This window comes from Culicoides brevitarsis, chromosome 1, assembly GCF_036172545.1.
Source record: "Culicoides brevitarsis isolate CSIRO-B50_1 chromosome 1, AGI_CSIRO_Cbre_v1, whole genome shotgun sequence".
Classification (NCBI taxonomy): domain Eukaryota; kingdom Metazoa; phylum Arthropoda; class Insecta; order Diptera; family Ceratopogonidae; genus Culicoides; species Culicoides brevitarsis.
This window is the reverse complement of record NC_087085.1, coordinates 15,746,836-15,769,940: the sequence shown is the minus strand read 5'-3', so window position 1 is coordinate 15,769,940 and position 23,105 is coordinate 15,746,836. Positions and strand designations below refer to the sequence as shown.

Below are 23,105 nucleotides of genomic sequence, written 5' to 3'. Positions count from 1 at the left end.
ATTTTTTCTGTAAGATTAAAAAAATTTAAAATTAAAATAATTTCAAAAAAAGTTTTTAGCAAATTTTAATTTAACTTTTTTTTAAATGATAAATAGAGAATTCAAAATTAATTTATAAAAATTTAATCATATGTGATCATTTAATTGTTTTTAATTTGATATTTTTTTAAAATTTAAAAAAAATGTTTTCAAAACAAAAATGTATTTAGACGTAAATTTGTAATAATTAAGTTCATATCAAGCAAATCACATATGTTAATGTGTGTGACGCACATATGATATATTCTCATATATAAATATTTCAATTTTCTTAAAGGTATATATCTAAATAACTTTTTTCGAAATTTTTTTATTTTTGATTTATTTTAAAATTACCGTTTTCGCTCTACTGTGCGACGTCGACGATGGAACGAGAAAAGAGACACAGACATTTATTGATAAGACGAAGATACCGACAAATACGGAGGAGCTTGTGCAATTGTAATTAAAGTATGAAATTTCCATCTCGTCTTCAATATCTCTCGGATAAAACCCAGTATCGTCGTTATTCTCATCATCACCGCCATTATCGTTGGTATCTTACTTGCAGCAGAACTACCACAAACAACGCCGCAGTTAGCTAGGCTCTTACCCATTTAAGTGTTGCCAAGGAATATCGTCGTGCCACGAGATGCGATATAATGATGCGAAACACAAAACCATTATCATTTTACTATTAGATAGCATACAATTTTGATGAAAATAAGACATTTGCATTTCAAAGTAGCTTGAAAATTTTATAAAGTTTCAAACCGACACGATGTCTTCTCCGTCTCTCGATACTGCTAAAAAAATGTTTTCTTGCATTACCTTTTTTTGTTGTCGGTTGTTCAAACAACAAAGGAACTCCACCTCGTATCTCGTCTTTCGCTTTGATGAAATACGTCGTGCAGACACAAAAATTACCATTTCTCGGCAGTATCGATACTTTAATGATAATAATGGCACCCGATATACTTCACATTTTCATCCCTTTTCATTAGAAACCAATAATAAAATGTGTGTGTGCGAGTGTTTCAAATGTACAACGAAAAAAAGGTGTTTGTGGGTTGTGGAACATTACAAGAGAAACAATCAATTTAGACACACAGAACGAAAAAAAAGTGTAATCAGTTGAAGTGGTAAATTGGATTTTTTACATCATCATCATCATCATCATTATTATTGCTGTATATTATTGGGTTTGTGGTCTAGTTTTTATTTGTGTTTGGTACAAAAAAGGATTCGGTTGGATTGAAAACATGTTTGAAATTAAAATTTTATTTGCATTTTTTTACAAAATGTTTTTAATGAGAATGGAAAGAAATTCAAATTAAAAAATTCGAAAAAAAAAATAATTCTGATAGAGAAATTCTAATTTTTACCAATTTTTATTTATTTTTTTTTTTTTAATAAAAGTAATAAAATTAAAATTAAGAATTCAATGTTTTTAATATTTTTTTAAATAATTTCAAAGAAATTTTTTTTCAAATTTATTTTTAAGACACACACACACTGAAAAAACTTTTTACACATTTTTCAAAAAATGGGCAAATCCAGTTTAATTTTGTATTTCAATTTTTTAACAAAAAGCTTTTGACTTTTGAAGTCAAATAGTTTTTTAAACGTAATTTTTTAATGGAAAAATTTATTTTTTAAAAATTTTAAAATCGGATTAAAGGATTGCGAATATTTAAAAAGGTTTTGTTCAGTTTTTTTATAAAAAATCACAATTTTTTACGACAAAAATTTTTGAAATTTACGAGCTCAAAATTTAATTTTGCGTGCATTTAAATTTTTTTTTTTTATCAAATTTTTGTTCTTTTTTTAATTTAAAAAATTTATTTAAAGATTTTTTTTTTAAAATTAAATTTTAAAAATTAAATTTATTTTTATTTTTTAATAAATTTAATTTTTAAAAATTTATAAGCTTTTTTCATGCGGTATTTAGAAAAATTTAAATTATTTTTTTATTAGGATATCACGATGTACATAAGAAGAATTTTTAAAGCAAAAAATAACTAAAAAAAATTTTTTAAAAAAATTTTAATTTTTTTTAAATTTTGCATTTTGTATAAAGAAAAAAATTTTTTTTTATTTTTTTTAAATTTTTAAAAAAATTTTTTCGGCCCTGGTTAACACTTAAAAAAAAATTTTTTTTATTGCAAATAATTTTGTAAGTTCAATTAAAAATTTTTAAATATTTCCACATGAATAAAAATTTATTTTTTAAAAAAGATTTTCAAGACTTTATTTTTTTAAATGAAAAAAAAAAATAAATAAATAAATAAATTAAAATATAAATAAATTTCGTGTAAATTTTTAAACATTTTGTTATTTTTCAGCAAATATTTTATTTGTTAAATAAAATAAAATATCTCACTCTCGAATATTTTTTCAGCAATTACTCGGACCACTCAGATCACTTACAAACACAAACAACTCCGGCGTAGTAATTAATTTTACAGCATCACTCGCTGCTGTTGGTTACTCACACTACTTTCGCACCACGACTACCGCAGAATTTTATTCAAATATTTAATTGTTGCCGAAAAACGGTTTAATATGAAAAATTTAGGGACATTGTTGTCATTGTATTAAATTTATTCTTTATTCGTAAGAATAAAATTTTTAGGGTTCTTTTAACCTTGATTACTACTTTGCCTTTTAACACACAAACCGTTTTTTCGAGATGGTTCTTTGTTATAATCACACACAGATAAATTTCAACCACTACTAATATACTCTCACCCCTAAGTACGTCACATACGAGCACGACCGAACGGGATACATTTGAAATGTTTAAAATTTGTGGTTTTTATATCGGACAATTTGCAGCAACACACACTCTGACACCACAGTAATTTTTTTGCGTACAACAAAAAATAGTTCAGTTTTGTTCTGTACTCCAAGTCGTAAGCACTACTCGTGTATATTTTAGAAACTTTTATGTTGCACACATTTATTTTGCCGGGCGAAATAAAAAAAAATAAATAAATTGTTCTCAAATGAAGTGTTGATTAGTTTGCGGTTGAATAAAATAAATTCCTGCCAAATCATTTGGAAATACAAGTTTTAATGTGATAAATAAACCGAAAAAAAAGTAATAAAAAGGGTTTTTATACAAATTGTAAATATCCGGCAGTAAAATTAATGTGAATTCGTGAAAATTTTCCAACAAAAAAAGAGAAAAGAATCCATTAGGAACGTGTTTTAATCAATTATTTAAAGTCCGATCAACGAGGTGTATTGTAAACGTAAAACGAACACACATACGAAATAAAAATGGGCAACTCCATGTTATTAATTGTTGCGATTAATCTCCTGGCATTCCGACATTGCATTGGGGTACAAGTCAATTTGGACCATGATGGCGGATCAATTTTGAAAAGTCAATTGATGGATACAAATTGTGCGGATGAGAAGGATTGCGAGCAGTTTCGAGCGGGAGACATCAAGCAAGTAGCGTGCGACGACAAGAAAACGTGCATTTGCAAAGACGAGAAAGATAACGTTATGGCGTGCATGCCGAATGTGAGTAATATTTTTTTTTCATTTTTTGCGGTTTTTTTAAATTATTTTGTTTCCAATAATATTATTTCTATTATTTTATTTAAAAAAATTATTAAGAAATTATTTGTGAAATTTTCTAAATTAAAAAACAATTTTTTGTAAAAATTGAAGAAAATTTTTATTTTTTTTTTTTTTAGTCAAGCACAAGTTGGCACATTTTTAAAGAAAATATTCTTCTAGCTGATTTTTAGTGTCTGTCCGTACACAAATTATTAAAATCTTAATTTTCTCAAATAAAATTACTGATTAATAATTTAAAAATTATTAATTAATTAATTATTTTTAAAACAAATTTTTAAAATAATTTAAATTAATTATTTTTTCCCCAAAAAAATTTTTAAAATTAAATTTTACATTTGAGTAAAATTTTTATTCTCAAATTAAATTTTTAAATTTTAATTAATTTACATTTTTGCCCTTACTCAACTAAAATTAGTAAAAAAAATTTTATTTAAAATAAAAAAAAAATAAAATTTTTTAAAAATTTAATTTTTTTGAGTTTTTACGAAGTTTTTCAATTGTTTTAAATTTTTTATGATGAAAAAAATATTTTAAATTATTTTTTTTTAAATGCGCTCAATTAATAATTTTCATAACATGACAAGTTTGTTAAAATTTGTTTCATCTTTCGAAATATTTTAATTTTTCTCCCTCAGGATCAAAAACTTGCAAATGAAATCGGAATGGACTGTCCCTGCTTGATCAAGCATAGTATCTGCAAGAACAACAAGTGCGAGTGCAAGGCAAATTTTACAGCAACCGAAGACAACAAACACTGTGTCCCAGGTAAGTCGCATGTGTTTTCATGTTTGTGTGTGTGTGTGTGAGTGTGAGAAAAGGAGAAAACACGTTTTATTACAATGCCTTGTTAATTATTCAACATCTGAATGAAATTTGATTTAATTTTCTCGTAACCAAATTAAAATTTTAATTGGGGGATTGTTCATACATTTATGCCAAACTTAATTATGCATATGTAAAATGTGTGTAATTGTGTTTCAATATTGCAATAAATGATTCCTTTTGATAAGACGGATTATTTGGGGAATCAATTAAAATGCTTATCTATAAGGGTTTGATACTGATTTCTCAGGAAAAATTCTTTACAAACGTGATTGTGTGAATTTGCATTCATTCCTCGTATCATAACCGAGATTGAATTTCAACTATAATTAATAAAATATAAACACACAATCACACACAAAATTGATTCAATTGCTAACATCGATCAATTTGTATTCCTGTTGTGACAATTTCTATTGATACATTGATATATTTTAAGGTATAATTAGGAAAAATCGCACATTTGCAATTTTTGCTTTTTAGCTCTCTACTATTTTTGAGCAGTTGATTTCAATTATTTTTAATTTTTCATCATAAAAATACAAACATAAATTTTTTTCCTTTGAACTCTCGGAAATTTGATCAGTTTATTTCAATTATTTTTAATTTTTCATCACAAAAATAGGTACAAATAAAATTTTTTTTCAACAATTTTTATGACGAATGTTTGAACTTAAAAAAATTTTTCCTGTTAAAAACATGATACAAAACATTAAAAAAAATTAAATTTGACTTAAAATGCGAAATATCTAAAAAATTTGTAACGTCATAATTCAAGATCTACTTCAAAAATTATTTTTATGGTTTTTGCCGTGAATCTGGATTAACTAAGAGAAGGTTTTGGTCCAATTTTTAACCAGAAAAAATCTTGCATAAATTAATAATTTTTGAAAAATATTTTTGAAAATGAATTTTTCATGTTAAATTTCGTTTTTCAATACAAAATTCTTGAAAATTTAAAATGTTTTAAAAAATTTTGAAAAACTCTTTGAAAAAATATGGGAAAAGATTAAAGAGTTTCATTTTTGATGAAATTTTCAACATTTTTTTTTTATTTTGCCCCATTGGATTTTCGACTTTTTCGAATTTTTTAAATATTTTCAATTTTCAAGAACGAGATCCATGGGTCCGCTATTTTTCTTAAAATTTTTGTTTTTAATAAATTTTTTACATAAAAACATAAAAAATGCCAGATTAAATTAAAAATAAAAAAAAGTAAATGCCATTATGCGATTTATCACATTAATTCCCGATATTTGTGCCAAATTATCTAACTCGGCAGCGAAACGGTTGCAATTATTCTCGCGCAGTACTTGAACAATACAACAACAGAGAAAATAGGAACTCTTGAATTAATTATTTTACTTTTGTTATTTTGTCCCATATTATTTTCACATTTGTCGCTGTATATTGTTAATCAACACACACACACACACACACACACACACACACACTGCATAATATTATGTAGAATAATTGAGTTTTGTATGCTCATTTACTTGCAAATCGAATTGATGCGGTTGTTGTCTGCCTACAGAATGCATGGCAAGTCAAAAGGATTCAATATTTATTCATTATTGGTCATTTAAATGAGGTTTTAAAGATAATTAACCAGCATAATTTGGAGTTTGTGGCTCTTTCAAGTTTGACAGTTGATCAATTTCTGGTTACTTTCTTTAAAATTTTGATTTAATTTTTTGCAGTAACATCCCAACTGGACGAAATTTGTGAAATTGATTTGAATTGTCAGCGTGCTGAGCCATTTTCCACTTGCCTGGATACGAAAATCTGTGAATGTGACCAAGGATTCACAAAGGAGAATGGAACTTGCTACAGTATACTTGGTATGTTATTTTTTGAACTGTGATGAACTTTATTAATTTTCCAATTATTTTTGCAGATAAAGTCGATATCACGTGTGAGGGTCATCAAACTTGCCATAACAACACCGCAAATTCCGTTTGTGCTGCCAAACATTGTGTCTGCAAGCAAGGATTTGTTGCCTCACGCAACGAAAATGTATGTCACCATCGAACATCAAACTCTCTCTCTCTATCAAAAATTGATCAATATATTTTTTTACGCTTCAGAAATGTTTGCCAGTAATGAATTTCGAAGAATCGTGTGAGGAGCATTTGCAGTGCAAGTATCGCTTGGGTGAAGGTGGTCAGTGTTCCCATGGCAAGTGCTCGTGCAAACCCGGATATCGTGAAAGTTATGTCGAATCTGGATCATCGCAGGCCGTTTGCACTCGTGAAATTAGTAAGTTTATGTGACGCTTTAGTCTTCGTTTTTATCACAATTCGCACGGAAAAAATCATCCAACCGTTTTATTGGACCAGAAAAAGTAACGATTTAATTGTTATTTTTTTTATCTTTCGTGGAAAAAATACGCAGTTTGGCGGGGACACGGATTAAAATGGGCACGGAAGCAGCTGTATTGCGAGTTGTTTTTATTTATTTTTGTTTAAAAAACACAAAAAGGACTATCCACAACGCATTTCATGTTTATTATCATTGGCTTGAGTGAGAGCCCAGTGAATTATTGCCTACATTTTATATATCAAATTTGATTTTTTCCCTCGGGAGCACTTACTTTTGCCCGAAAATATTGCCTACACATGCCAGCACGGCATGCCGTTTATCGGCCATTTAAAAGTAGTCACAGTCACGTAACACTTTTGATTCATATTAATTACTCCTTTGAGTGTAAACATCCACGTACATCTCCCACATAATTTTATTACACTTCCCTGAACTGAATTTATTCTTTTTTTTTTGTTCGTTTTTTTGAGACTAATGGCGCCCAACTCTTTTAACATCATCATTGTTATCGTCATTATTATTATTTTATCATTACAAAAGTAAATCATCGTTTCGTGTTTTTTTCTCCTTCTTTATATTTTCACATCTTTATTGACGAATTAAGATAAGAGATAAGCCGGAAGATAAACACGCTTTTTTGTGTGTGCGATAAAAGAATGTCGGTCGTTGTCAAATAAAATTTTAGCCTAATCAAAGAGTATTTACTTACACAGAAACAGCTCAGAGCGACAAAAAAAAATCTCGAGAGAAGGAAAGGGACCGATTTTATCGATGTCAATAATAATAGAGGAAGAGAGAGAAAGAAAAAAAAGTGAGATTTCACGTAAATGCTATTAAGATCTCAATTGGTCCGCTTGAATGAGCTTTCGAAGGTACGAATTGTCGTACCGAAGAATGAGAAAAATATTAATAACACTTTTTTCCGTTCTGATAAATGTCCATCGATATTACAGTGAGAAAAATGTACGTCTCGCGACGTGAAATGTGATGTGAAACGTATGCTAAACGTTTAAAATCAAATTTTTGGTTTTTTGAAGCAATTTCAAGTTTCAAAAATATATTTGATGGAGAGAAATGACAAAAATTTCAACCTGATCCTTAAAAAAAATCCAAAATTGTGTAAAAATCGAAAGTTGAGTAAATGGAAGCTTTCAACATTCGATTTTTGAGCAATTTTGGATTTTTTTAAAGGATCAAGTTGAAATTTTTGTCATTTTTTACTATCAAAAATAAAAAATTCGTCAATCTATTGCTTCAGAAAACCAAAAAATTTGATTTTTCACGTCTAGCATAACTTTTTGTACCGTGAGACGTACTTTTCTCACTGTACGTTAGGCAGGATCATTTTACACAATTGCATTTTCCTTTGCGATTTGATCTCTCTCACGCTCACCATTCTTCTCAATTTCTTCCGTTACGGCATTTTTCACGGCAAACCCGATTACGCCTCCAACAAAAAAAAAACACGTTTATCAGATATCATTATAATTGTTGTTTTACGGTACGACGCCCAACATTTCCCATTTTTTTTCCTGTCGCCATTTCCGTCGACCACGCCAGATGATGATGATATTTTACCCTTCATCGTCGTCGTCGTTTTCGTTTTCGTCGTCATTTATTTGTTCATTTTGGTGCGAACGATAAACAAAAAAACGTGAGTTGCGTGACCCAATTCACGTAATTTGGATTTGCCGCCCAATAACTGCCACTTGATATGAATTGGTGAAAATCCCGTAAAAAAAAATGACCATTCATGACGACGACGGGCGACGATGGTTCGATGGGCAGCGGGACGACACACGAGCGACCATGATGAATGAATTTAATATTATTGGGATCCCGTTGTTTGATTTTCACGTGTGTGTGGCTCCACAAATAATAATAATAATAATCACAAGTATTTGGGTAACCAGGCTTTTATCCCTTAATTTATGAATGTTGAAGTTGAACATTTAATCGAGTTCGCAGAAAAGGGATTTATTGTTGAAACGTTGTTTGTGCGGTTTTTATTTTAAATTAACGAAAAATGTTGAAAAATTTTTTTTTTTATTTTTAGCGGTTGGCATTGACTGCACGACGCCCGTTGATTGCGTTCTCGAGCACGAGGATGATCCGCACAAATCATCAATGGTTTGCAGCAACAACTCCTGTATTTGTCGCAGTGGCTTCTCGCTGGTTGATGAAAAGTTTTGCAAAGAAGGTGGTACGTAACTTGATTCGATTTTACAAAAAAAAAAAAATATTTTTAATCCCTTTCATTGTTTTTACCTCGAACTCGTCAAAAGAATATCACTACAGAAGTATTTTTTGCAATTATTATTAATTTTTTTCCATTTCTCTCTTTTATTTCCTTTTGTTTTGTTTTCCCATTTTAATATTATTATTTTTATTGTTGTTTCAGATGCGGTTGGCGCTGCTACTCAAAATGGAATTATTTCCCATTATTTCGTACTTTTGTTCGCCACAATTTTCTTCTATTTTTGAAACTGGCGTATTAGGCATTCATTAAAATATTTATATGTATAAAAAGAGAAAAGTCGAGGAAAAAACTAATTAAAAGTTTTCAATTATGCATAATGAAAAATATTTTTTCCCTATAATTTTTTTTCGTTCTGTATGTTTCAAATGTCATTGTGCTCGTGAAAAAAAAAAATAAAAATAGTGAAAAGTAATAAATGCAAAGTAATAAAAAAAAATTTTTTTGAGAAACAAATAATTATAAGAAAAAAAGTCAATAAATAGTTTCAAAAGTGAGTTAATGAAAAAAATTGTGGTTTTGTTTTCCATTCATTTAAAATAAAAAATTAACAATCAACTTCGAGTTTCTCTAAATTATCAAAAGATGGAACAAATTGATAACGAAATGCAAGAAATTAAGAAGGAAATATTGTTTGTAACAACTTTCTCGCATTATATCGTTTCTACTTAATTCCATTTTTCTGACTCATTGAATCCTCACAAATGTGACTGCAAATGAGCAGAGACAAAAGATGACATTTGCACTCAACTGCCACACATTGTACACGGAAACTTGTTCTTCGTCTCCTTCGCAAAAACAACAAACATGAAAAAGACAACATCCATTTACATTCATTGAAAATAACTTTTCTTTGTTAGTTCCATGCCATCAGAGTTTGTGTCTGTTTTAATGTATGACACAAATTGTTGTTTCTTTTTGTTTTTTTTTCTCTCTCTGTGCTCTCTCTTGTGTCATGTCGCTCCCCAATATTTTTATGTAACATGAAATAGTTTTTATTATGTTAGAGTGACGTCGTTTTCGGGGTAAACAAACAAATTAGTTTCAACCGAACAAATCTTCGACTAAAACTTTATTATGTCATTACAATATTTGCACATATTTAGGTTGCGTGGTAGGTACTATGTAGGCGATGCGATGGACGGTTTTGCTTCAACATATTGTTTTTGATTACTTTTACTACCACATTTGTCTTTACTGTATTTTTGTTCTTCTGCGACATTACCGCATTTCGGGGAAAAATGTGGTAATTTTTATGCAGTGAATCATAAAAATCTACAAATATTAAGATTTTTAAAATTTAATTTTTTTTTTCAATTTTAATTTAATTTTTTACTTAATTTTTAATTAATTTTTAATAAATTTTTAAATTAATTTTTAAATAAATTTTTAATAAATTTTTAAATAAATTTTTAAATAATTTTTTAATTAATTTTCAATTTATTTTTAAATGAATTTTTAAAATTATATTTTTTTAAATTTTCGCGTAAATAAAAATTAATTTTTTTTCTACCAATTATTTATGTATTTGTAGAAAATTTTTTTTATTATGAAAAAAAATTGAATTAAGTACCGAATTTTAATAATTCTAAATTGAAGTGACTTTAAATTCAAAATCAATATATTTATGCTTAAAAAATTTTCAGCCCTAAATACAAAAAAAATTTTTTTTTAAATTCGTTGAACTAAATTTATTGCAATAATTTTATATTAAATTATAAATAATTATTAATTAATAAAAAAAAAATAAATATTTAATTTAAAATTAATATTAATATTTAATAAAATTTATAATTAATTATTTATTAAAAAAAAATTAAAAATTAAAATAAAAAAAAAATAATAATCGAAATTAATTCCATAATTTCAACAATAATTATTTTTTTAAAATTTAAATTTTAATTAAATAAAAAATTTAATTTCAAAATGAAAATTATGAATTAAATTAAAATTAAATAAAAAAGTAAAAAAAATGCGATTAAGTTCTCAAATAGTTGCTCAAAAACTTTTATTTCTCATTTTCTTTCATCATTTATCGACGTCGTCATTGTGCTTTGATAATTTTTTGTTATGAAAGCCAGTAAACGATGTTATTTAGGGCCAATGATTGGAAAAATGTCTACACATACACAAACGATGGATACTTTCCTAGACATATTTAATGTCTAATTTGGAGCCTCGATCATATTACTGTTCTGCTCTGCATATCATTGTTTCAATCTTTATGACGGTTGTAACGTATGTTTGTGTATTTTCTCGCAACTTTCTGATTATATATCGCAAATTGCTTACAAGAAATTGCTTTTTGCGAAAATGCGGTGACCAACTATTCCTCTTCTTTCAATTTTCGTTCGAAAAACAAACTAAACTCCGACAAAACATTCATTTATTATTATCCGTATGTAGTGTAAGAGAAAAGTTTACGACCAAAATTATTCGATATATAATAAAATAACAAATATAAATTGGAAAATACAAGTTTGAACAATCTTGTAAATTTTGCAGTTGATTATATTGGTAATTGTGCCATTTTGTTCGATGTAGTTTATTATTTTTGTGTGTGACGTATAGAGAAACAAGAAAATTATCATTTGTCTTTCAATTTTGCACAACAATTGATTTATGTGGAACATCATTTCGTTTTGAGAAATGCGAGAAAATGAAGGAAATTGATTGAAAAATTTTTGTGGGAGTTAAATTAAAAAGTTTTAACAAGATTTTTTATTAAATATTTCATGCATTTGCGAATTTAATTAAGACAGTAACGAACCGCATGAAAAATTTATACATTTTCATAAAACATTCCTCTGCCTCTGAGCGAACAAAAGGCTTTTAAACGATGCTTTCCTGAATGTAAAATGATAAATTTCATAAAATTTTAAACTTTTTTTTTATTTTATTTTGCCAACGGAACACAATCATTTACACAAAAAACCATTCATTATTGTTTGACTGAGGCGCACAGAAGAGAATTCGGAATTTTCACAAAGGTAACTAACGATGGCCAGAAAAAGCAAATATGTACGATGGGGGCTACGAGTTGTTGTAACTTTGCGTCTCATCTCATTTATTTTGCTATTCCGCAACGAAATCAGGTTAACAGATGTTACCTTTCATATTAGCAAATAACAAGCGAGAGAGGAAAAAACTTTTATCATTTTGATTGACAAAAAAGTACGAGAGCACGATGCCATAAGTGCGTGTTTTGTATTAATATTTCGAGATGCGAGAAATTTTCACTGATTGTCCGTCATGAAAAGTAAAAGTTACGAAAGGTGAATTCACACGTGGTTACAAAAAGTTTATTTTTTTATTGAATTATTGTCGAAATGTGAGCTTAAAGCTTAAGAAAAACTTGAAAAATATTCATCATTTTTGCTTTTTTTTCTAGTTTCGCGTTCGTAAATGATTAAAATAATAAGAAGTCGTGCAAGAAAGACAAGAAAAATCGAAACAAAACAAACTTTAAATGAAAAAAAAAAATGGCAGACTTGCTCAACCTGCTACCAAAATCCACACACACAGCACTCGAGCAACGAGAAAGAGAGGAAATATGAAGAAACTTTTTTTCTGCCATACTACGTGATTGATTTTTCAAGTATTTTTCTGACACACACACAACGTGATCGAGAGCAGCGAAACAGTGATAAACTTAATTGATGCGTAAATAATTTGATGGAAAAACAATCGACATCAATGAAATTGAAATTTCACTTTTATATTACATTATTTTATTATTAAATTATATTTATTTGTGCGAGTTGCTGTGTAGCGAGATGAAATATTAGCACTTTTTATCGTCTTTTGCATCAGCTCAGCTTCATCAGTGTTGTGTCAGGCACGAATGAAAAAAAAAACGGTGGCGATGAAAATTTTCCAATATTTATTCACGAATATGACGCAAGACAACTTAATTTAGCATAACCTGATTTTTTTTACATACGGGTCCACAGTTGTATATGAGGAGAAATATTGCTCTAAATTCGGTTCTGTCAAGTGTTAACAAGAAAATACGTAATTCAATTGGAATGTAGGTTAAGTAAATGTGATGCGGGATAAATATTTAATTGAATTTGCTTTTCTTTTGTTTGATTTTAGGTTTTATTTATGGAAAAAATTTTATCCTTTGATTAGATTTAGACAGTTATAATAATAAATTTTTATTTTTCTATTAAATATTAATGAATTAATATTTTTTATATAAAAATTTATTGGCAAAAAGCTAAAATTAATATTGAATTTATTAATTATTTTTATTTTTTCATTAATAAATATTAAAAAAAATGAATAAAAAATTATAATACATAAAAAAAAATAATTAATTTAATAATTAATAAAAATTTAAAAAAATATTAATTGATCAAATATTGATTTTTAAATTATTAAAAAAATAATGTTTTTATATTTTTCTAATGTTTTTCAAAAATAAATAAATAAATAAGAAAATATAAATTTATTAACAATTTAATTTTTTAAATCAAGTACTTTTTCAAACACAAGATTTTATGACAAATTGTTTTTTTTATCATTTATTTATTATTTTTTTTTTTTTGAATAGAAAAAATTAATTTTATCCGAAGCTTAAAAATTTTTTTACGAGTACATATTTATTTAATTAATTAAAATTTAAAACTAAAATAAATTTAAATTTTTAACTTTATTGACCCTAATTTTTATTTATATTTTAAAAACAGTTTAGAGTACTCAAAATAGTTTAAAAAAATTTTTTTATGAAAAAAATGCATATAAAAATTTATTTAATTTTTATTTTATTAAAAAATTTAAAATTTCATCAACGAAAAAATATTTCGTCATCATATCTCTTGATTTTTAAAATATTTCATAAAACCATAAAACTATAAAATAAATGTTACAGTTGCAATATGAAGGAAAAGAGTAAATGAAAATTCCCTAAAATTTCAAATATTACATTTTCATCATCTGAATGTTATTTGTGCGGCGTTGGTGCACCTACGTATCTATCATCAAAACAAACAGAAATCCCATCTGCTTTGCAAATTGCACTTTGCACATAAAAGTACAGAGGCAGCAAAAAGAGCAAGCTCATGTGCAACGAGACAATCTAAACATTTATTTAAAAGAGATTGCGATTCATTAGATTTATGTTTAATTAAAAATGTCTTCATTCATGTGATGATAGTTGTGTGTGCATCACTGAATATTGTGCAATCACATCGTTGTAAAATTTTGCAAAATTTAGACATATTTTTGTACAAACTGCGAAAATTTCTTTGCTTCGCACTCGAATCAAATACGAGTTTATACAAACATTTGTCATTTTCTGGTGAGTTTTAAAAGATTCTGTTTATATATTTAACACCATCACAGAATAAATATGGCTTCCATGGTGCTAGAGCTCCCTTCAAATGAGAGACGACAGGATTTTGATGGAATTTAATTTGCGTTGAGTGTTTCTATTCATAATAATCGGGTGAAAGACAAATATTTGCTTTACTCTCTCCGGACTTACAAAGGATTTTTCGAGAAATCGTAAAAACAACAACTTGGTCTGTCTTGTGGCACAAAAAGGGCTATAAATAGTTACAGCAGATTGCAAAGTGGAAATTAACGTCACTTTTTGGCAGGCCATAGTAAAACTACGATAAATTGCAAAAATTATAAGAAAAATATGAAATAAATGTATTGAGCTGTCAAATAAATAAAAATGACTTCCTTTTGGAAAAAAATTTATGAAATAATAACAGAACAGTTGAAAAATAAGCGCAAAAAACGATGAATTTGAAAACTACTGCAATTTCACTCAGTGTAGACATCGACGACTGACTGTAATTTCCAACCCAAACCATGCAACATTTTCCGATATAATTTTTTGCCTCACAGCAACAACAGCAGCAAGCGCGCGTCGAATCGTTTCCCCAAATAATAAAATATTTCTTATGTTTCATTGTGTGAATGGAATATTTGTGTCTGTAGTAGATTTCTACGCAAAGCACCCAGCCAAAGACAAAATTGCAACCTGATTGCTTTCCCGCCTGTTTCCGCTGCGGTTTTTGATATATTTTTCTACAGCATTTCCTGTCTTTTTACCTCGCACTACGTAATTCGTTATTTTTTTGTCTGTGACAAATATCTGGGGGAATAAGACAGCATTCGGGATAAGCTGAAACAAAACATGCAAAAATACACACATTTTCTTAATAATAATAAAAAAAATAAAAAGTTTTCGTTGGCGAACAACCAACAATGGTATCGCATTACAAAACCGTTAATTACAAAATTTTAACCACGTGGTTTTTTTTTCATTTTTTGATCACGTGACTTGAGTTATTTTCAAACCATATGATCTGAAAGTTTCTCAGATCACGTGATCTAAAAATCTTCAAAGCACGTGATTTAAAAACCTTTAGTTCACGTGATTTGAAAATCTCTCAGGCCACGTGGTTTGATAATTTCTCAGGTCACGTGGTTTGAAAATATCTCATGTTACTCGATTACAAAATGTCATAATTTTGAAGAACCCTCATGTCACATGATCTAAAATATCGTCAAAGCTGAGATATTTTCAAGTCACATGGTTCGAAAATATTTTAAGTCACGTGGTTTGAAGTTATCGTAAACTAGGTGACTTGAAAACTATTGAACCACGAGACATGAAGATTCTTCAAAATTGTAACATTTTCAAATCGAGTGACTTGAGATATTTTCAAACCACGTGACCTGAGAAATTATCTAACCACGTGCTTTGAGGATTTTTATGTCACGTGATCTGAGTTATTTTCAATTCACGTGACATAACAATTATTATAACCACGTGATCTAAAAATCACCATCAAACTGATAATATCACATTTTTTTCTTCGAAATGCGGTAAAAAAATCGCGTGTACCAGGCATCTCCATCATAAACTTTGATATTTATGGTTTGATCGATTTTTCGTCTGAACTCGTTTGGCTTTCATTGCGTTACATTTCATTCGCATCTCATTTTTTCTTTGAAAAAAGTTTTATAAGCTTTTGTTCTAAGTAAACAAAAGAAACCAATTTTCATATCTTCGACATATACGAAAAACTCCAACACGCTACACAAACACATATTTGTCAAGTGTATTCCGTTCCAGTTCACAGAACAACAAACAACCCACTTTTCAATAACTGTTTGTCTGTTCACCTATCATCTGTTTGTTATCAATTTATTGTTTTGCTTCATACTTGATCCCGATGCCTCCGTAGCACCATCCGATGTTTTGTTGATTTTGCAATTTAGCATATGTCTGTGAGTGTGAAGGCAAGCCTCTTATTCCAGTTCTTTGACATAAGCTATGTGAGCTGGAAAATATATACGTAACAAAAACAAAAGGGTTCCTTTAATATTTTTTGATGGCATAAATTGCAAGAAAATTGGCAAATTTTTCAAAAATCCGATTTAGATTTTTTTTTTTGTAAATTTTTTTCTTTTGACGTTTGCTCATCAGTGAGTTAGTTTTCCGTTACGTTTTCCTATCTATCAGGAAAAAATAGTTTACAAAACGATTTCGAGTAAAATATTACCCCATTTTGTACTTTTTATTCGTTTTTTCTGTTCTTATGTTTATGAAATATGGTTCCAATTTGTGTTTGATTGTGTGGGAAAGGCAACATTTCCTTTTAAACTTTTTCTGTTTTCATTTATTTAGGAGCTCCATGCCTTGACAAATCTCAAGAAACGCCTTCTGCCATGCGATAAATGGCCATTGAGTGCTAAACAGTCCGAGAATGTCACAAAACGTGCCATTTCTTATCGAAATTGGATGCAACAGTCAGCAAATTAAAGTCCATTATTCTCAAGTAGACCATCTTAATGTCACAAAAATACTTTGGAGCTGCATCTTTTGCACCGTACCTCTCGTATATGGCAAACTCAAGTTGTTGGAAAACACAAATAATGGAGAAATAAAAACTCGGGAATTTTTCTCATTTTTTTTTTTTTTTGCCGAGACACAAATATACGGACAAGAATCTTTCCAGATATTTAATAAATACACACAGCTTTAAAGTTGTGGAGTATTTATGCCATTTTGTGCACATATTTGTGTCAAAAGAATGCTTTTGATAGATCGTGTACTCAACTCATCGTCATAACTCTTTTTTTTTTTTGCTCCACTGTTTGCTCGTGTTGTCGTTATTATATCACCCTCCTGGTAGTACATGCGACCGAATCTCAGCATGTATCACATTGTTATTATTTTATTGTTGTCGAGAAAGGCTCAGGCACACACACACACACACAGTGAGCAGACACAAGAGGACAATCATTCACAGAGAAATATGCCATCAAAATTTCAACAGCAATCTTTTGCCATATCTTTTATTATTATGTGTGTGTAACATAGTTGGTGTTGTTGTGTATTTGTCATATCTCCTTTAGTGTAGTAGTGAGTAGTCGAAAGAATTGCTACTAGCTGTTTTCCATTGAAAAACATCGACAATGAAGACAGATAAAAAAAACGAACATCTATCATTTAAAATGCCTAAATAAAATTTTCAAGAGATTCTGAACCGGATCAAGTGACATTGTGTATGGGATGGGTATCGACACCTTTTTGCTGCAAACGGAGAAAAAATATTATAATAAATATGAAACATCAATTTTTGTCGTTCGATACAACTAAAACGCATCAGTTGACATATCGGAATTTTTATGGAACGATATTTTTTTTTATTTTTCATTTTTATATGAATTTATTTTTCCAAAAGATTGTCTTTTTTTACATTTAGGAAAAAATGCAGTTAAAGGTTTTGAGTGAATGAAATTTTAAATATATTTATTTTTTTATTTTGAAAATTTTACAAAATTTAAATTTTTAATTTTAATTTTTTTATTTTATTTAAAAATTTTTTGAATTTTTTATTTATTTTTAATTTTAATTATTTAAATTTTATTTAATTTATTTTTTAATTTTATTTAAAAAAAAAAGTTTAATTTCATTTTAAAATTGAATTTATGTTTATTTTTTCAATAAATTTTCAAAAAAAAAAATAAAATTTTTGTATTGAAAAACGAAATTTAACATGAAAAATTTTTTTTTTAATAAAATAAAGTTAATTGAAATTAATTAATAAAAACAACTTTTTTTAAAAAAATTGTTTAAATTTTTTCAATTTGTATTTAAAAATATTTCAAATTTTTTTTTTGTTTTGCCCCGCCCCATATCTTTTGGGAAAATTTTTAAAAAATTAATTATAAATTTAAAAGCGCTCACCATAAAAATATTTTTTTTACATTTTTTTCTTGACAATTTTCAATAACTAAAAAAACATCTAAATTAATTTCTTTATATTTAAAAAAAAATATTTTTGTCACTTTTTTATAAATTTTTTTCTTGTTAAAATATTTGTGTAAAATATTGTCATTGCTCACATTTTATCCTGTTTTGTTTTGTCAACATTTTTGTTTTTTTTTTTACAATAATAAAAAAAAGAAAAATTCCATCTTTTGTTTGTGCATTTCAAATTTGATGTTACAAGACAAAAGATTCCAACTGAAAAAATGCGCAAAAAATAATCATCATCGAAAACCCAGACAGCTTTATTCTCATAATAAAAACCTGGTGAGCATTTAAAATATTTCTGTTCACCTAGATTTTTTTTTCATTTTAATTAAAAACAAAAAAGTTCAACGTTTCAACTTGAACTCATCCGAGACACGAAGAAACAAAAGCGTTTAAATTCTTTTTTTTTTTCAAATAAAAATTACACAAGAACAATTTTGTCTAAAAACATTTTGATGAAAGTTTTCTACTACAAAAGAATGCTCGGTTTACTCGTTGTGTGGGAGAAACAACGCAGCCCAAGCGAGATAAGCGACGATGATAATTGTAATGAAATTTCATTTACACTTTGGTGCATTTTAGAGCAGTGCATATTCGACTTTAGAGAAAATTATGGGCGGAAAAGCATTAGATAAATTACAGCGTTTGCCCAGTGTTTGCAAAGTTTGAAAAAAAAATGGAAAATTATACAAAAATTACTGGGATTTCTGGTTGTTTCGGATGTAGGTCGTTCACATGATGAATTTTTTTAAAAAAATAATGGAAACGCCTGGTTTTTTATTGAATTTTGTTGAAATCCACACGGTCACAAACAATAAGCACTTCCTTTTAATTATGAAAGGATTATAAAATAAAATCCTTTTTTCATTACCGCCCTCTTATCTCACAGCTAATTCCACTTTTAATTTAATTTTCGTGTGTTGTTCATTCATTTTGTTTAGCGAAAATTCACAAAGACGTAAAAAAACATATTTTTTCGCATGTGTGTATCAAGATAACCAATATTTATTGTAGTGACAACATATAAAAAGTCCTTGATATTATCGTAAAAGTTATTGCATCCATGATTCGACGCAAATACGACACACGAGGAAAAAAACGACGACACAACAAAAGGGAAAAATTAGTTAAATTTATACAAGTGTCATAAAAAGGAATTGTTTGAGATGCGCGCGGATTGAGTGAAATTTTGCTTTGTACCCCGAAAAAACGAGCACAATTGTCGTAATAATACAATCATCAAGTTGTTCCTTTGTTCATGTTCTGCATACATTATGTCGCCCCTTTTACAACAAATACCTTCGTTCGAGCAAGGATGTCAATGTATGTAGATTTTTGTCGGAGATTACTCACACACAAAATCTTCTTAGTCTCTCTTTGCGATGAAAACAAGCAACAATTGCACATTTTGTGTAATAACTATATGTTTGAGTTGAGATAATCAAATTTTGATTCTAATAAAACGACAAAATTCGTGCCACAAACAACGGGAACTGGAATGTCGGTCGGATGAAAACAACTTTTGCTCGAAACATAAATTTACGGAAACGATGTTTTTTTCTCAAAAAATTCTTTTGACATTGGTCAACAACTTTCAAGCAGGAAAATTACAACAACATTACGAAACATGTTGCTCGTTCGTAAGTTTCTCTCCATCTCTGACATTATCATGTTTTCATATTATGTTGCTCCTTTTATGTGTCTCTGTGTATTTACACACTAACTTTATTAAAAATAATTTTTGAAATAATTCAACAAAATCTCTTTTGTTACGCACACAAGGTTGTTGTACAAACATTGACAAATACAACAACAGCACAAAATGTACCGAAAAAAAGCGGCAGTACGCTGAAAATTTGCTTATTGTTTAAGGAATGGAATATTTTTTGTATAACTAGGTATGTAATGTTATGATGATATACCAAAAATGCTGCATTTAGTTTAATAAAAAAATATTTCGCAGATGATGTGGAAGTCGTCGACGAAAAAATTAAAGAGAGCAGTGAAGTCGCTTTTTAAAAAAGTATTTTTCGTTAAAAAATTATTTTTAAATATTATTTTATTTCAATTTAATTTTATTTAATTAACTAAATAATTTAATTTTTATTTAATTTAATTTTTAAAAATTTTATTTATTTATAAAAATTTTGATTTAATTTTCATTTTAGAATAATTTTTAATTTAAGAAAAAAATTATATAAAAAATTTTAAATAAAAATTTTTTTTCTGAATTTAAATAAAGTAAAAATTTTTCAAAATTTAACTTTTTTTTACATTCTTGTGAAATAAGCTTACAATTATTATTCAAAAAATTTTACAATATTTCAATTATTGAATTAATAAAATTATAAAAATATTAAATATCAGAAAAAAAATATTTTCTCCATTTAATAAAAAAAAATAATGTAAAAAATTTTTATTTTTAAAAATTTATTAATTTAGGTACTTTAATTTTTTTTTTAGAAAATAACTGTAAATAAATAATTTTAATTTAAATTTTACATTTTTTTCAAACTTAATTTTGATTTATGACTGAAATTAATATCAATTATTCTTTTATTTATTTTTTTTTTGACTTAGATGATTTTTCGGCCCTACTCAAGATCTTAAAAAAAAAGTTTGTTTTTTGCACAAAACATATTTAAAAAAAATGTACAAAATACTCGATTGTCCATAAAAAGACATGAAAATCTCCTAAAAAACGCAGTTTGAAGATAACTGTAAAATAACAAACAAGCAAAAAAAACAGATAATAAAATTTTCGCAAGTCTGTGTATATAATCTCTACTTTAGAACAATACAACAACAACAACATAACTTTGTTAACATTTTTAGATGAATAAAAATAATAATAATAATTATGCACGTATGCCTGATTCGAAAAATGTTTCTCTTAACTCTGTCGTCCTTGTCGTGTCGTTGACGCTGGCACACTCTACTAAAATTATTATTTTTTTTTCTCTCTCTCATGAAAGCAACAACAATGAAATAATAAAAATGCGAAAGAATGTTGCTTTAATGAAAATTACTAGTGTATGAAAGCGTAGATCCTAATTAACACTCGACACAATCTACTTGCGAGACTTTTCTCTCTTCCTCTCTCTCTCCCTCGCTTGTGCCTATAAAAGCGTAACTGTCTCCACTTGGCATGCGGTCGTAAATGAGCGCATATGTGAGTCTGTGAATATGACAAATAATTTTGCAAATAAAATTAACGTGTAACAACGTTCTGCGATTTCTGTTGTGATATTATAAAATTTTCTTTTGTCTCTTTCGACTTTTCTGTACTAAACGAACAAAAAAAGTCGCAAGCAAAGGAAGATGACAAAAAATTTATGAACCGCAACGAAGACGAGGAAAATAATAAAAATATATGTTTGACGCAATTAAAGGCAACCATTTTTGTGTCTTATCGCAGATCTGGCATGTAACATTGCGCGACAATGATTCAATAAATAAAAATGATGAGACAATAAACGAAATTAGGGAGACAAGAAAAAAAGAGAGACAAATAGAATTAATGAAATTTTTCACGTTAATCTCAAATTGTTTCATATGACACACAGTAACAGCAGCAACAACAACATGAAACTGTGCCAAACTCATTTCCAGTATAATTTAAAGTAATCTACTCGTTTAACAATAAAAATTATTTCTAATGAAAAGAAACGATTATGATAACGAGTTTCAATATATTTATTTCAAAAGTAAGGCCATTTTCTCCGCAACTACTGTTTAGTGTGCGGTTAGTTTGTAATACGGGCAAAGATGCTGCATTGACAAATCTGATAACAATGGTAATGCAGCCAACTGAGAATGTTATTGAATTAAAGCCTGGAGTAATAAGATTGAATATTGTTTAAAAAATTCAGTGACATTAAATAAGTTTTTTTAAAGGATTTTATAAATTTTAAAAATAAATTTAAATTAATTTTATTTAATTATTTAATTTTTATAATTAAAAATTATTAAAAATTTTTTAAAATATTTAAAAAATTATTTTTTTTTTTGTACTTTTTAATTTATTAAGTTTTTATTTACTTTTTTTATATTATATTCATAAAAAATTAAATAATTTGATAAAAAAAAATAATTAAAAAAATAATTTTTTTATTATATTTTTCATTCCTAAATCTGTACAGAATAAATATCGTAATTTTTAAATTTTTTATTTTTTTAATTAATTTTTTTTTATTTTATTTATTTTTATTTATTATTTTTTTTAAATTTAAATTTTGAAAATCTTTTTATTTTTCTACCAAATTTTTCTAATGAAAAATAAAATTAATTTTAAAATAAATTCCATCCCTGCCTTAAAACTTGAAGAAATATTGCTCAGTGACAATGGAATAATATTAGAGGTCGACTAAATCCTGTTGTGTAGAGCTCAACAAAAGCGGATCAATCGATTTTCTGTTCATCTCTTCACACGCCATTGGCATGTCAATAACAACAAAATCTCTCTGTATATTGCTGTGACAAGAAAAAATAGAAAAAAATTCAACTACAAAACGATGATGCACACAAAATTAAATCTAATACGAAAGGGTTATTATTATACTTGAGACAGATAATATTTTCAGTTTGTATTTTTCACAAACATACCCGATGTTAACATAATCGCAACACAATAGAAAACTGTTTTCGAAAAATGCACTGCTCGAGAGTATTTTCGTTCGGTGAATGTCAATTTCACAGAAAAAAACTAATAAAACGAATGTTTGTGTCATCAAAGGATATATTGAATTGTATTTCATGAGAAAATTTTGAGAAGTCCCTGAATTTTTTCAGCTCAAATCC

The 23,105-nt window shown here is 27.5% G+C and overlaps 1 protein-coding gene across 1 annotated transcript; it reads left to right on the top strand.

The window, feature by feature from the left end:
• The first annotated feature begins 2,922 nt into the window (after positions 1-2,922).
• LOC134836927 (tenascin) lies at positions 2,923-9,477 on the top strand. The gene is made up of 7 exons (XM_063852213.1): positions 2,923-3,552; positions 4,248-4,377; positions 6,138-6,278; positions 6,335-6,453; positions 6,525-6,696; positions 8,816-8,962; positions 9,161-9,477. The coding sequence occupies exons 1-7, from the start codon at positions 3,304-3,306 to the stop codon at positions 9,241-9,243; spliced, it is 1,041 nt and encodes a 346-aa protein (XP_063708283.1). The 5' UTR covers positions 2,923-3,303; the 3' UTR covers positions 9,244-9,477.
• The last annotated feature ends 13,628 nt before the right edge of the window (positions 9,478-23,105 follow it).

Bases quoted from the DNA above. Each gene is read 5' to 3' on its own strand.
- LOC134836927 (XM_063852213.1), top strand. From the start codon at position 3,304: ATGGGCAACTCCATGTTATTAATTGTTGCGATTAATCTCCTGGCATTC. The intron at 6,279-6,334 runs GTATGTTATTTT...TTATTTTTGCAG, and splicing joins AACTTGCTACAGTATACTTG to ATAAAGTCGATATCACGTGT. The intron at 6,697-8,815 runs GTAAGTTTATGT...TTTTATTTTTAG, and splicing joins CGTTTGCACTCGTGAAATTA to CGGTTGGCATTGACTGCACG.